This window comes from Sphaeroforma arctica, assembly GCF_001186125.1.
Source record: "Sphaeroforma arctica JP610 unplaced genomic scaffold supercont1.392, whole genome shotgun sequence".
Lineage (NCBI taxonomy): Eukaryota > Ichthyosporea > Ichthyophonida > Sphaeroforma > Sphaeroforma arctica.
Window position 1 is genome coordinate 28,621 of NW_014040166.1, and position 12,551 is coordinate 41,171.

General features: G+C 42.2%; 3 protein-coding genes across 3 annotated transcripts; 1 reads left to right on the forward strand and 2 right to left on the reverse strand.

Annotated features, from left to right (window-relative positions):
* Positions 1-3,082: 3,082 nt before the first annotated feature.
* SARC_05849 (ornithine aminotransferase, mitochondrial) lies at positions 3,083-7,229 on the reverse strand. Its single transcript, XM_014300271.1, has 6 exons — positions 7,146-7,229; positions 6,193-6,415; positions 5,485-5,650; positions 4,669-4,839; positions 4,384-4,476; positions 3,083-4,046 (listed from the first exon to the last, which is right to left on the reverse strand). The coding sequence occupies exons 1-6, from the start codon at positions 7,205-7,207 to the stop codon at positions 3,421-3,423; spliced, it is 1,341 nt and encodes a 446-aa protein (XP_014155746.1). The 5' UTR covers positions 7,208-7,229; the 3' UTR covers positions 3,083-3,420.
* Positions 7,230-8,380: 1,151 nt separating this feature from the next.
* SARC_05850 (hypothetical protein) lies at positions 8,381-9,939 on the forward strand. The gene is made up of 3 exons (XM_014300272.1): positions 8,381-9,091; positions 9,266-9,357; positions 9,478-9,939. Exons 1-3 carry the CDS (start codon positions 8,932-8,934, stop codon positions 9,817-9,819), a joined length of 594 nt encoding a protein of 197 aa, XP_014155747.1. The 5' UTR covers positions 8,381-8,931; the 3' UTR covers positions 9,820-9,939.
* Positions 9,940-10,423: 484 nt separating this feature from the next.
* Positions 10,424-11,384, reverse strand: SARC_05851 (hypothetical protein; the record flags this gene model as incomplete). Its single annotated transcript, XM_014300273.1, has 3 exons — positions 11,321-11,384; positions 10,723-10,836; positions 10,424-10,489 (listed from the first exon to the last, which is right to left on the reverse strand). Exons 1-3 carry the CDS (start codon positions 11,372-11,374, stop codon positions 10,424-10,426), a joined length of 234 nt encoding a protein of 77 aa, XP_014155748.1. The 5' UTR covers positions 11,375-11,384.
* Between the last annotated feature and the right edge of the window lie 1,167 nt (positions 11,385-12,551).

The window sequence follows — 12,551 nt, forward strand, 5'->3', positions numbered from 1 at the left end:
GCTGGAGTGCAGTTTATGTTGTCTACTTTGAGATATAGATTGGTATGTTACATTTTTGCTGGCGAATTCTGCTAGCATAATGGCTTTCTCATACGACACAACATCCGCTTCTGATAATACATTAATTTGGGATATCTTTCATTTTGGTTCCCAACTGTTCAATTGAAATGATATCAATATTTTTAAACAAAATGTATATTTGCTTCAATAAAGCTAGGTATCTATGGACAACAAAAGGTCTAACAACTGTCAGAAAGCTAGCGTATTGCTCACATCGAGTCGCAGAGTACATATACATGTGTGCGACTTCAACTTTGCTCACGATTTAGCCATGTAGCGTACGCACAAATTCTATACTTCGGCGAAATTATGTGGCGCATCCATACTAAAGGCTATTATATGGCCCATAAGTTTAAGGGACATATTGTCTGTATATGGCGTGCATTGCAATTGCAAATATACTCCTAAATATAGGTGCTGATTGTATGAGCATCAACTCATGAAGGTTGGCTTGGGTAGATTATGTATATGTTGTAACTTCTTAACCCCAAGATCAAAATCCTTTCGCAATGAAAATTCATACAGCTTTTCCTTTCAAAACCTTGCTCGCACTACAAGCACAGATCAAATTCATGATGTTCACGCATCAGATTAATATTCGTATAGTTGCTACTGATAAGATTTGCGTGTATCGCCATTTGCTTGTTAGGATTGTCACATATATAATCATATATATTAGTGTGTCTTGTGAATTTTGGGTCACATGGACCATATAGTTGAAGTATACCTATACGATGCACAGCTACTACGCTGTGCCTTCGTAGGGTGTATGCTATCTCAATAGTTCTTTACATATTCTTGACCATTTTCCTTGTATTTAGTTTGGATATCAGCTACTCTACAGAATCTTCAGTGTGATCAAAATTTACTTATAGTCAGTAGTAGGTTGACCGTCAATGTACACCTCATTATGACCTTTCTTTTTATTATTCCGATCCTGCTGAGTTTGTTGTGAACTGCGACGAGGATTAACTATACATAACTCAGCGGGTAATAATGGTTGAGTATTTATCTGGAGGCGTATTCTGGCATGCAGATATATCATGTTATATACATGTACAATTCTGAGGTTCAACATTTTCTTGGACACGCTGGGCCGTACCTGTTCACTTTCGTACATGTATGTTTTAATTTTGTTGTCGTTTTGAACATTTCATATCTGGTGACATCTTCGATCGTGCTAGATCATTTTTCTTTGTATTCTTGTTCCCTCTCAAAACGGGTTTCCATTCTGGTAATCGTTTACGATACACTGTATGATATTGCATATCTGTATTTTTTTTTGACTTTTTAACTCTTGTATACTCTGTCTGATCAGCAGCTTTTGATCCTCTTTGATGGTTTGATGTCTCTTTAGCCGACGTTTTCTTGCGCGTTCTCCGAGTTTTCATTTTTGTGCTGCGAATGGTTTGTATACGACATTGCTTTTCAGAATTCGATCGGGAACTTCTATGTACTTTGGCAGTGTAAATTGTTTATCTATTTGATCTGTAGCTTGCATCGCATTTGCAATCAGTATATGGTCAAATAGATCGAATAGAGCACTGCCTCGATTTCCGCTATTCGTTTTCTATCTCACTTCTATTTTTAGATTATAATATTAGGGGCTTATGTAGTATGGCGTTGTTCACAGGTTCGTGAATTCGTGCATCTGCTTGATATTTAGCAAGTGACCCGTGTAGTGACCGTGAACTTAATTATACAAGTTTCTGCCACATTCATAGATTGAGGCAGGTCCTATGTATGCATCATCAACCTTCGCAGTAATAGTATATTTGAAACAGACATACAGATGAATACATTAAGAATACGATGCTTAATACACTGTATGTTAGATTGGTCAATAACTTACTATGACAATGACATTTCACATGACCATCTTTATGCTGGTCTTTATGACCTACTGTATTTCAGAAATTCACATTTATTCATTTCCAGAACTTTATGGAATGATCAGTGCCATTGAAAATATTCCACTAACTTTAGAGCAGTCTATAACAACTTCAGGTACATCCCACCCTAGATTCGTATTTTGGATTCACATCCTGATCTCAATCTTTGTACCCAAACGGGATATGATCCACTTAAACGTGACTAATACATAGACGCGAAACGGATTCTTAGTCTTACCAAAATTTTATTGGATGTCAACTATTTTCAATATAGGCCATTCATTATGGTTGTTCATACCTAATGCGAATCCTAAAAGGGGTCTATATCTAAGCAAAACTTGAACCGTACGCTAAATCTGTGTTTGCCGTAGGCTTTGCAGAACTGTCAGGTCTGAGAGTGTCGGTGACACTCTCAGCGAACCAGGCAGAACAGCGCAGCCGTACAGAACACCAGGGCTGTTCAGCACCCCTGACGCCTGTCATTTTTATTCGAGAATTCCAACAAATTCTCGATGAATCCCATTCTATATTGACATCCCAAACAATACATTGTATTTATCTATGAACTATCACAGCCACAATCTCCAAACTTCTGATCAGTTGTAAGGTTGTGACAGTAATGAATAATATAGCCCGGCGTTATTCACCTGAGGGTGTGCAGTGCGTAGCTGTACGAATGATATTTAACCTCTTACTGGCAGGTGAGGAACACCTGGAACTCTTTCTCTAGAAGCCATACCACTACTGTCTTCCGACCTCTATCAAAGACATAAACCTGAGCTAGAAACCCACCCCGCCCACAAACTCAGTCAATGCTCGTGTAAAATATTGATGCGACATATTGTAGGATGATGAATCATTGTACTTACCACTTTCCGTACAGAAATGTTTGAACAAAAGGTACACATCAACATAACTATGTATTTATACACATACCAAGTATATGTATCTCTTAAACAAACAAATATACAAACTATATGAATATATACACGTATATGTGAAGGTAGTTGTGCGCAAATAGTCCTAAATAGCTGCTGGTATGGGTTGAACTGTTATCAGAGAGATCGAGATGAGGAAAGTATACAAACTCAGACAAGTGTAACAAAACAATAATGAATAAAGCGCACCCCGTTAGTCTTTACGAAAGTTTATTGAAAGGGATACGTAGCCTACTGAACGCACAAGAAATCCACAACACCCGCTATACTTTCTATACATGTGTATCAGAGATACTACCCATGTCGAATATATTGACATAATCGTCAAAATAGAAAACTCATGCCCAGTTTTAACCGGCGGCGCGTGTATAATATGGCATGCAACCTATATAGATCAGAATGAACCGGACGTTCCGGGTACGTTTCCCAGGAGATGTATGTACACTCAACGTGCGCGCATAACGTTTTGAAAACAAAAACTACAAGATTTTTCTTCTTCGGTTAGAGACTTTCGATTCCCACCCCTAAATTTACTCGTGGCTGTTCTTGAGCACGTCACAGATTGTGCCCAACGCCTCGGTCATCTGCGCGTCAGTCAGCACCAAGGGAGGTGCGAATCGGATAATGTGGTCGTGTGTGGGCTTGGCTAGGATACCGGCATCCTTCAGGCGCATGCACATATCCCAAGCAGACACCTTGTGGGCAGGATCCACAACAACCGCATTCAACAGGCCCTTTCCTCTGACCAGCTGCACGAACGGCAGGTTTAAGTCGCGGATGGTAGTACGGAATGTTTCGCCGAGCTTCTCCGCGCGTCCGCACAAATCCTCGTCCTTGAGAATTTGGAGCGCCTCCATGGCAACGCGACACGCCAAGGGATTACCACCGTAGGTGCTACCGTGTTCTCCAGGGTGGATGCAGTCCATAACCTCGTTATCCGTGAGCACAGCAGATACGGGCAGCATACCTCCGGAGAGAGCCTTTCCTAGTACCACAACATCGGGGCGTACGTTACTGTGTTCAATGCAAAGCATCTTTCCGGTACGGCCAAGACCTGTCTGGATCTCGTCGGCAATGAATAGTACGTTGTGCTTCTTGCACAGATCGAAGGCGCGCTGGTGGTAGTCGGCGTCAGGTACAACTACACCGGCCTCGCCTGTGTATCCATATGGTGTTTTCATGTTAGTTTTCATATAGACGATAATTCGGAATGAGAATGTGCGTGAGTACCGTTAACCAGCACGTTTACGTTAACGTGATTTTCATTGGTTCATAGATAGAAATGAAACCAGGTGATGCTTTCATTTGCGGTTATGGCAACACACCAGATATGCGGAGCGAAAGGCTTGTATTGAATGTTCACCTTTACAACCTGTATCGTATTCCGTTTGTCTGATAGTTCACTACTATAGCAACTTCGATTCAAATTATATTTACGTGCACTATAGCCCACACGTACAGACATTCTGATATTTAAGGCTAACAATACTTACCCTGGATCGGCTCGATATAGAAGGCGGCGGTGTTGGGATCGGCGATTTCCTTCTCCAGAGCATCGATATCATTGTAGTTGACCTGCACGAATCCTGTGTACGAGAGACGACAAGGAAAATCAGCACTACTGTATAACACTATGCATCATGTATGGAGCCTGCCTCAATTTTGTCGACGAACGCAGCACATAGATAGTGTCAGTGAAGCTTGTATCTTGTATGTAAAGTGTCAGTGAAGCTTGTATCTTGCATATAAAGTCGCAGGTGAAGGTGTGTACTACATACCTGGAGTGAAAGGACCAAAGTTTGTGTAGCAGGTGGGGTCAGAAGATGACGAACACGCAGCGATGGAACGGCCCCAGAAGTTGTCCTTGGCGAAGATGATCTTGGCCTGGTTTGCGGGCACCTTCTTGACTTCGTAAGCCCATTTACGCGCTAGCTTGACAGCGGTCTCTCCTGTCAAGCGGTAGAATGTACGGCATCAGGTAAGATTGCTGATGAAACAAATTGTCGGTGGTTTTTATTTACACAGATTTGTATGCATACCCCATTACACAACCATAGAGGTACTGGTAAAAAAAGCAGCAAAGGGTGGCCTACTACAAACTCAAGCTTACGAATGAGATACGAATCCGTTGTCGAACTTCATGTCGTCGAGGACGATCCCGTTGACAACTACCACCCTCAATAATAGCGATTGTTACGAGATACCTGCGCTTTATATGTATGCCGGTCTACGCATCTACATATTTATGCACTCAGAGAAAATATACTGCACGTCGATGATAGACACACAGTTATTGAACCGAATCTGGGATTAATGTGCAGAGCACGGTATAGACACTGAAGGCCCCCTCGATATAGCGACAGTACGGACACAACCATATCATCAGTTGTACAAGCACAGGAGTTTTAGTACCAGGTGGGATGCAAACAGAATTCGTATGTAGTATGCATGTATCAACTGTGGAAGCTCTCTTGGTTATATATTAGCGCAAGCATAGCTGGACAGCGCATATCATCTCAGGGACACTCATAATATTGTCAAACAGATCCACAGCAAGAATCGTATGAACGTATGCATGGTAGTAACGCACATACCAGCCTCGACACCGGAGTTCATGGGTAGCACCTTATCGTACTTGAAGAAGTCGGTGATGTAGGACGTATATGCAGCCATGACATCATTGTGGAATGCTCGCGACGTCAGAGTAAGCTTAGACGCCTGCTCGGTGATGGCCTTGACCAGACGGGGGTGGCAGTGACCCTGTATGTACATCCGAAGCATAATCGTTAGTTAGCTAGTTATTATGCAAAGGGACTTCTATAACAGATGCAGAGGTGACTAACAGTAGTCTAAGCACGTACCGCTAAAGCTTCGAAATAAGAAGTTTTGGATGTACTCACAGTTTGCATAGAACGGCGCTACTAGACGGCCCTCGTTCAGTCCCATTTTTTAAATCGTCCATACGCGTTTCAAAAAGGATTACTCTTGTACGACCGAAGAAAACCCTCGGACTATAGAAACGGTATTGATCTCTACCCACTTTCAACTGTACTTGTACCCGCAACGTGCAATTTGGACACTAGCACAACTTGGGACTATATATTGTTGTTTAGGTCAAGCAAAACGTGGAGCGTCCTGCTACAAAAGCCTTTCCTTATCTCCTATCTTAGGATTTCTCTCATTTTTCACACTTGACCTTTGAATATTTGCGATCTAGCGAGCTGCTACAGCCGTACACAGACACCTTCACAGTACACAAACCTCTAGACCACAAACACAAAGATATGTGTATCCCTCCACACCTGGTTGACAGCCGAGTAGGCGGAGAGGAAATCAAAGTAACGCTTTCCCTCTACATCCCACATGAAGGGACCCTCTCCACGCTCTAGCACGGCAGGGATGGGGTGGTAGTTGTGTGCACCGTGTTTGTTCTCCTGGGCGATGAACTCGTCAGTGGATTTCAGACCGAGTTTGTTCTTAATAGCTACACACATGTCCTCGTTGGAGGCCGCACTGTATGTACGGCTGGAGATCGTGTTCATACACAATGGCGCGGTGAAGTGTGAGTTAGTTAATTGGTACTGTAAATACATAAGTGCATTGGCACAAGCCAGTTGGCAGTATTTTTACTATAGGGCAGATGACCACGATATACAAAAGCTTACGAAATATTGGAAGGCTAAATTTTGAGACCGGCTGAAGTCCGAACTCATATGTGGTTGCGGTGGTAGGGGGTGATCGGTATATAAATACGTATATACAGTTACTGTCTTGAAACAATTTAGACGTATGTAGGCCATCAGCCAAACCAGACACTACACAATTCTAAGCGGAGTTACTGCTGTAGGCAAGTATGCTCGCGTAGCTGCGGAGTTCTAATATATCAGGTACGTCATAAAGTCGGTCTCATTGATACTTAAGTCATACACAGGTATTTAAGAAAAACTGTAAATGTGAATGAGACCGAGGGGGGGGGGAAGGGTTGACATGATTTGCTGTAGCATCTCAAAGAAACAACAAGTGTTGCACATGATGAATGCGACCAGAGCCATAAGCATGTTGATTTGCATCGATCTTTACTCAGTATTCAGGTATATGTATACATGCAGCAGTTTTACAATTCCACAGTTTGAAGCGGGAAATGACACTGTTGAGTCGACACGCAGCCGCGATACTGAAGTACACTTTGGCAAGCATTCCGCCACAGCTCGATTTATCAGCGATAGATCCACGCAAAGCTACAGTACAGACATACCACGTAGCCGAGGCACGGAGGCCAGTGGCTCTGCTTGAAAGGGTGGCAACTCGGGATAGCATGATGTCTCAAAGTAAAAGGAAGAGTGACACAGGTTGAGAATAAATATGTTTAGATATTCAAATAATCAAATATAAGGATAATCGACACCACTGATCACGAATCCTTGCAAAAAACATAAAATGATACAAAAAACAACAACACATATGTGTGTGAATAAAACTGTAAATAGTAAATACAATATGTCAATATGTAGGCACTTTTGCGAAGTGTCCGACAGTCCGGCAGACCGACACTGACACTGAACTCTTTTGACACCTCAAACACCAGTGCCCACGTTTTGTGCATTTTTAGTATACGTACTTTACGAAATCAAACTGTTGTGTTTATGCAAACCTTTGGGTGAAAATTGCTTGGATCAGTTGCGTATAAAGTACTTATTTATGCTTTACGTTACGTTTTAAAAGTACGTATTTATCTAAAATATAGAGCAACAACAATACGCGGGACGCCCCATAGGCCATAGTCCCATACTGTAATACATCCACCCGAATTTCTTCACGATAGAAGGCTATGCGCATCTATTGGTCTATAACGACGTTTGTTCGTATCCAATTTTGATTGGAGTCTGATACCTCCATATTTCTGGGGACAATGTATGCTCAATTGCTCATGTGGTAAAGAACACGAAAAAAAAACACCCCAGAGCTTCGACCCCAGTCCCTTGTCCCTACTACTACTAGAGTGGCCTATATTTAATTAGGACGAAGCTCTTCTACTGGCCACGCCAACTTGTGATATAGAATAAAACTTCGAATAAGCGACATGTTGTTTACCTGTTGTGCCGGATTTATTACAGAAAATATAGATCTAGGCTTTTGAGGATGGTTAGGTTTACAATATTTTGTGTTCTGGATGAAACAACCCCTCTTTTTCGCTTCTTTGAGAGAATTCTTGTTTTGACGCTTCATGGTGCAACTATTTTAGGAGGCTATGACAATGGTTACAGGTATTTCTTCAGCTAGAGTGAGTGCAAACAGCTGTCGCCAATACGTACCTCATTAATTCATCTTCATGTCCTGTTTTATTGCCTTTTCCCATTGTATAATCCGGCATGCTCATCCAGTAGTCACGCTTGTACCTGCCGGCGGATCATCGAGATCAGTCATGACAACTACAATGTCATGGGTAACCTCTGCATTCTTCTATCGGTGTACAGGAACGCGCTTGAAGCAAGTGGTGTTACTAAAATCAGAGGCCACTCACCTTAATGCGCAAATGTAAATACAAGTAGCAAGAGTTTGATAAACAAATCTCGAATTGAAGTCCACACACTCGTCGCGAGAGTGTTTAAATTTTTGACAGGAAGTGATTATTATATCGGGTTGCAAATCTGGAGATGTCACTCTCACCACCAATTCACTTTGCTGGGAAAAGAAAGCCTCATTCCTGTCATGCTTGCACGATCTGCTCTTCTAGTAAAGAGTACAGGAGAGTTCATTTCCTAGAAATGCACCATACACTACGCAGAACATGCTCATGAACAATCATACATGAGATCAGAGCCTGCTTCATTATAATTTGCCACTTCTCTGCAATATTTCAGATAGTGCATATCCCTGGAGATGGATAGTCATCGTCGCATATCACTACTATCACCAGAGCCTGTAGTTGTAGAAATGCCGCTCACCTACTAGAGGGACTTTCGATATAAAATCAAACATCTCTCATTTGCTTGAGTACTCTCGTTCTGACAAGTTACCAACCACATCTATCAACAGACAAAATGATCAGCCTACTATCTTCCTGTGCTATATTCGCATTGGCTATAACGGCAACGGCCCAGTTTACGGTGTGTCTTTCTGAAGACGCAGATTGCGACGTGGTCGCTAAGTGCCAGAACACTATGCCCGACGACGAAGCCTGTCGAACTTCTATAATTGATGGTCAGTCGCTCTCGATCTAAGAATCCTAGTATTGCTACTGTAATCTTCCTATACCACATTCAACATACACTTGCCATTGCCCATGACTAGGCGCAGTTGGAGCTGTCTCATACTGTTCTATCGTGCCTAGTACCCGAAGGCATACTCAGATTATACACCTTATTCCCAATGCAGGCACATATTTCATGCTCTTCCAGGACCCCGTTGACAAGTCTGTAGACATGGAACTGTTTCATGATGAATATTGCGTGACACCGATTCTGAATGTAAGTGTGTGAGCTGTTGACTACTCTTGAATGCGAATAGGTTGAGTGGGATGCGGAGAGCCCTTACCGCCTGCATTTACGATTCACTTATGTATCTCATATTCAAACTCTACATACCAGGTTGTCCCCACTGCGACATGCATTGGTTTCTCAGTTCCAGACACTCTTCAAATCTTCGTCAAGGTATCCGCCAACAACCAGACCGTACCCGTCACCACCACTGTTGCTGCAAGTTCTACCGCTATACCCACCAACACAAATACCAGTACAGTACAGCCCACGGCGTCTGTGAACGGGACGGCCCCTGCGTCTACTACTTCTGAGGCCAACCTCCCAGAGAGACCCACGGGCTCGAGTGCTGCGAGCGCTCAGGCGGACGGGAACGGTGTGGGCCAGAACACGGTGCATTCGGAAATGATTGCGATAGTGGCGATCATGGCTGCTGCCGCAGCTCAAATGTAATGTCAGCTGTTGTCGTAGTCGAAGGAGAAACTAAACTGTCGGCGGAATTGTTTCTAGTCGGGAGGCTCAAGGATTCTCTCGGCGAATAGCGGGTTAGAGATAGTATAGCAATAAATGCAGCCTAAAACAACCTCTTAGTAGATACGGTCTGTGTGAAGGAAAGTAGCAACCCAAGTAGCGAGATGATATAGCAATAAATACTACCTAGAGCAACGTCTTATTAGCTACGGTCAGTTTGAAGAAAAATGCCAACTCATAGCAATTTTATTAACAGAGATAATATAACAATAAATGCAACCTAAAGCAACGTCTTATTAGCTAGGGCCAGAGTGAAGCAAAATACCAACTCATGGCAATCCTAGTAGCAGAGATAGTATAACAATAAATGCAACCTAAAGCAACGTCTTGTTAGCTAGGGTCGAAGGTCTGTGATTACCTCACATGCCCCTGCCGTTTGGTCTTTGCGTATATCCATCAGCACTTTTCATATGAAGATGTTAAGCTTTATTAGGCCTTTAACGTACATGTGCGAGATAGACCATCTCTCTGACTAAATTTGGCAAGTGTGTCGATCGGCATATACAATAACCGCCCCCCCACTCCTTCACTCACTGTCGCTAGCAGGGGAGAACGAATCATCCTCTGAGCTCAAGTCCATATCGAAGTCCACCTATGGAGTGAGCGCAGATGCAAATAACAGATCTGAGAGGGCCCTAAAGTACAACAGAGACACAGGCTACCAATTCAATATCTGTGAAATAGCCCACTCGTCAACTAACAGATCGTGTATGCTTATGTAGTACCGCACAGATCTGAAGGCAAACTTACACGGGACAATCGGAATGAACTCAAACGACAGCCACGCACTGAGAATATGGAAGCTTTTGCATACACACACCATACCTCCTCCATTTGAGCCTTCATTTCCGTTAACCCGGTGACGTCTTCCAGGTATGTGGGGCTGTTAAAAGCATCCAATAGGAACTGAAAGCCTCGCTCCTTGTACATCTCAACCACCTGGACCGTTCGGGTACGAAATGTTTAGACACGTGGCTGATGAATCAATTGATAAACAAAGATACAAACAAATAAACAATTATCAACCCCTCATATCTGCATATATGGTCAACGGTACTGACCACCTTGGCCTCGCAGAGTGATCCGTAGTATATAGTTATGACGTGCATTGGGGGATTACTGGTAGCGTTATTGGATACAGTCTGCGGGTCTAATGGTAGTGCTATACCAAGACACATAAAATATCTACACAGACTCTGCTTACACGGGTGTTGTTGGATATAGTTGCTTCTCATTCAAAGTCCATATCATTTATGACCGAAAGGTTGTACTTGGCGGCATCTAAACACAAACCTATCGGTCCAGAATATCAGGTTACAAGACCCAGAAAGTACAGCTAAGCCAAGCAGACAAAACAAAAGCAAACCAACACATACGAGCTCAAGCTATACTAGGTGATTGCTTATACACACAGACCACATACCTTCCTTGAGCACCCGGTACACCGGTCATAGGCTCGCCCTACAGGCATCACCATATTGTAGTGCGATAAGAACCCCCTCGTCTGGTGTGGGATAAAGCCTGTATGGCGTATGGGGAGAAACGTGAGCAGTCGGTGAACTAAACCACGGATTATAAACCGAGTTGAGAGTACATATTTCATCTTATAAATGAGTACACCAACAAGCATACGCATAGACACGTGTGTGTTCGTATATGCAGTATGCAGCAGAGTTAAAACAAAATAAAGTACACATATGCATACAGTAGAAATATCAAAATACTGACAAAATAAAGTACACATTTGCATACAGCATAAATATCAAAATACTATCAACATAACGTACACATATGCAAACAGTATAAATATCAAAATACTGACAAAATAAAGTACACATCTGCATACAGTATAAATATCAAATACTAAAAAACAAAGTACCCATATGCATACAGTATACAAATATCAAAATATCGGAGAACTTTGCTGGATATAGCACAATAGAAACGATTTAAAACCAGGTATTGGTCTTGTCTGTGATCATCCCCAGCGAATCCGATCCAAGTAAACGACATATACAACAAGGACGTACAGCCGCACACTGTACTGATAGGGTGCAGTTATCTGCTGCAGATACAAAACGTATTTTCACGCGCACATACACTGAACTCAAACATAGAACCCAATTGGAGTTGACGTATGGATAACGTTAGTTCCGAGTCACTAACACTCACCTAGTATCGAGTCTTCGGGTATAGAGGTGTTCGGGCCAATGACATCGCCCGGAACCTGCTCTCTGTCGTCATGGAAACAAGGGCATATCGTAAATGATCGCAAAGACGATCTCACATTCTACCACCGTGTTTATGCATGCTTTGTACATGGGAGAAGGCTCTAGCATACACACACATGTGTATGTGTATGACATGTGTATGTTTAGAACATGTGTATGTGTATGTGGATGTGTATGTGTATGACACAAACACACACACACACACACATATATATATACATTTATATATATATATATATTTGTGTATGTGTATGACATGTGTATGTTTATAACATGTGGATGTGGATGTGGATGTGTATGTGGATGTGTATGACACAAACACACACACACACACACACATATATATATATATATATATATATATATATATATATATATATATATATATATATATATATATATATATATATATATATATATATA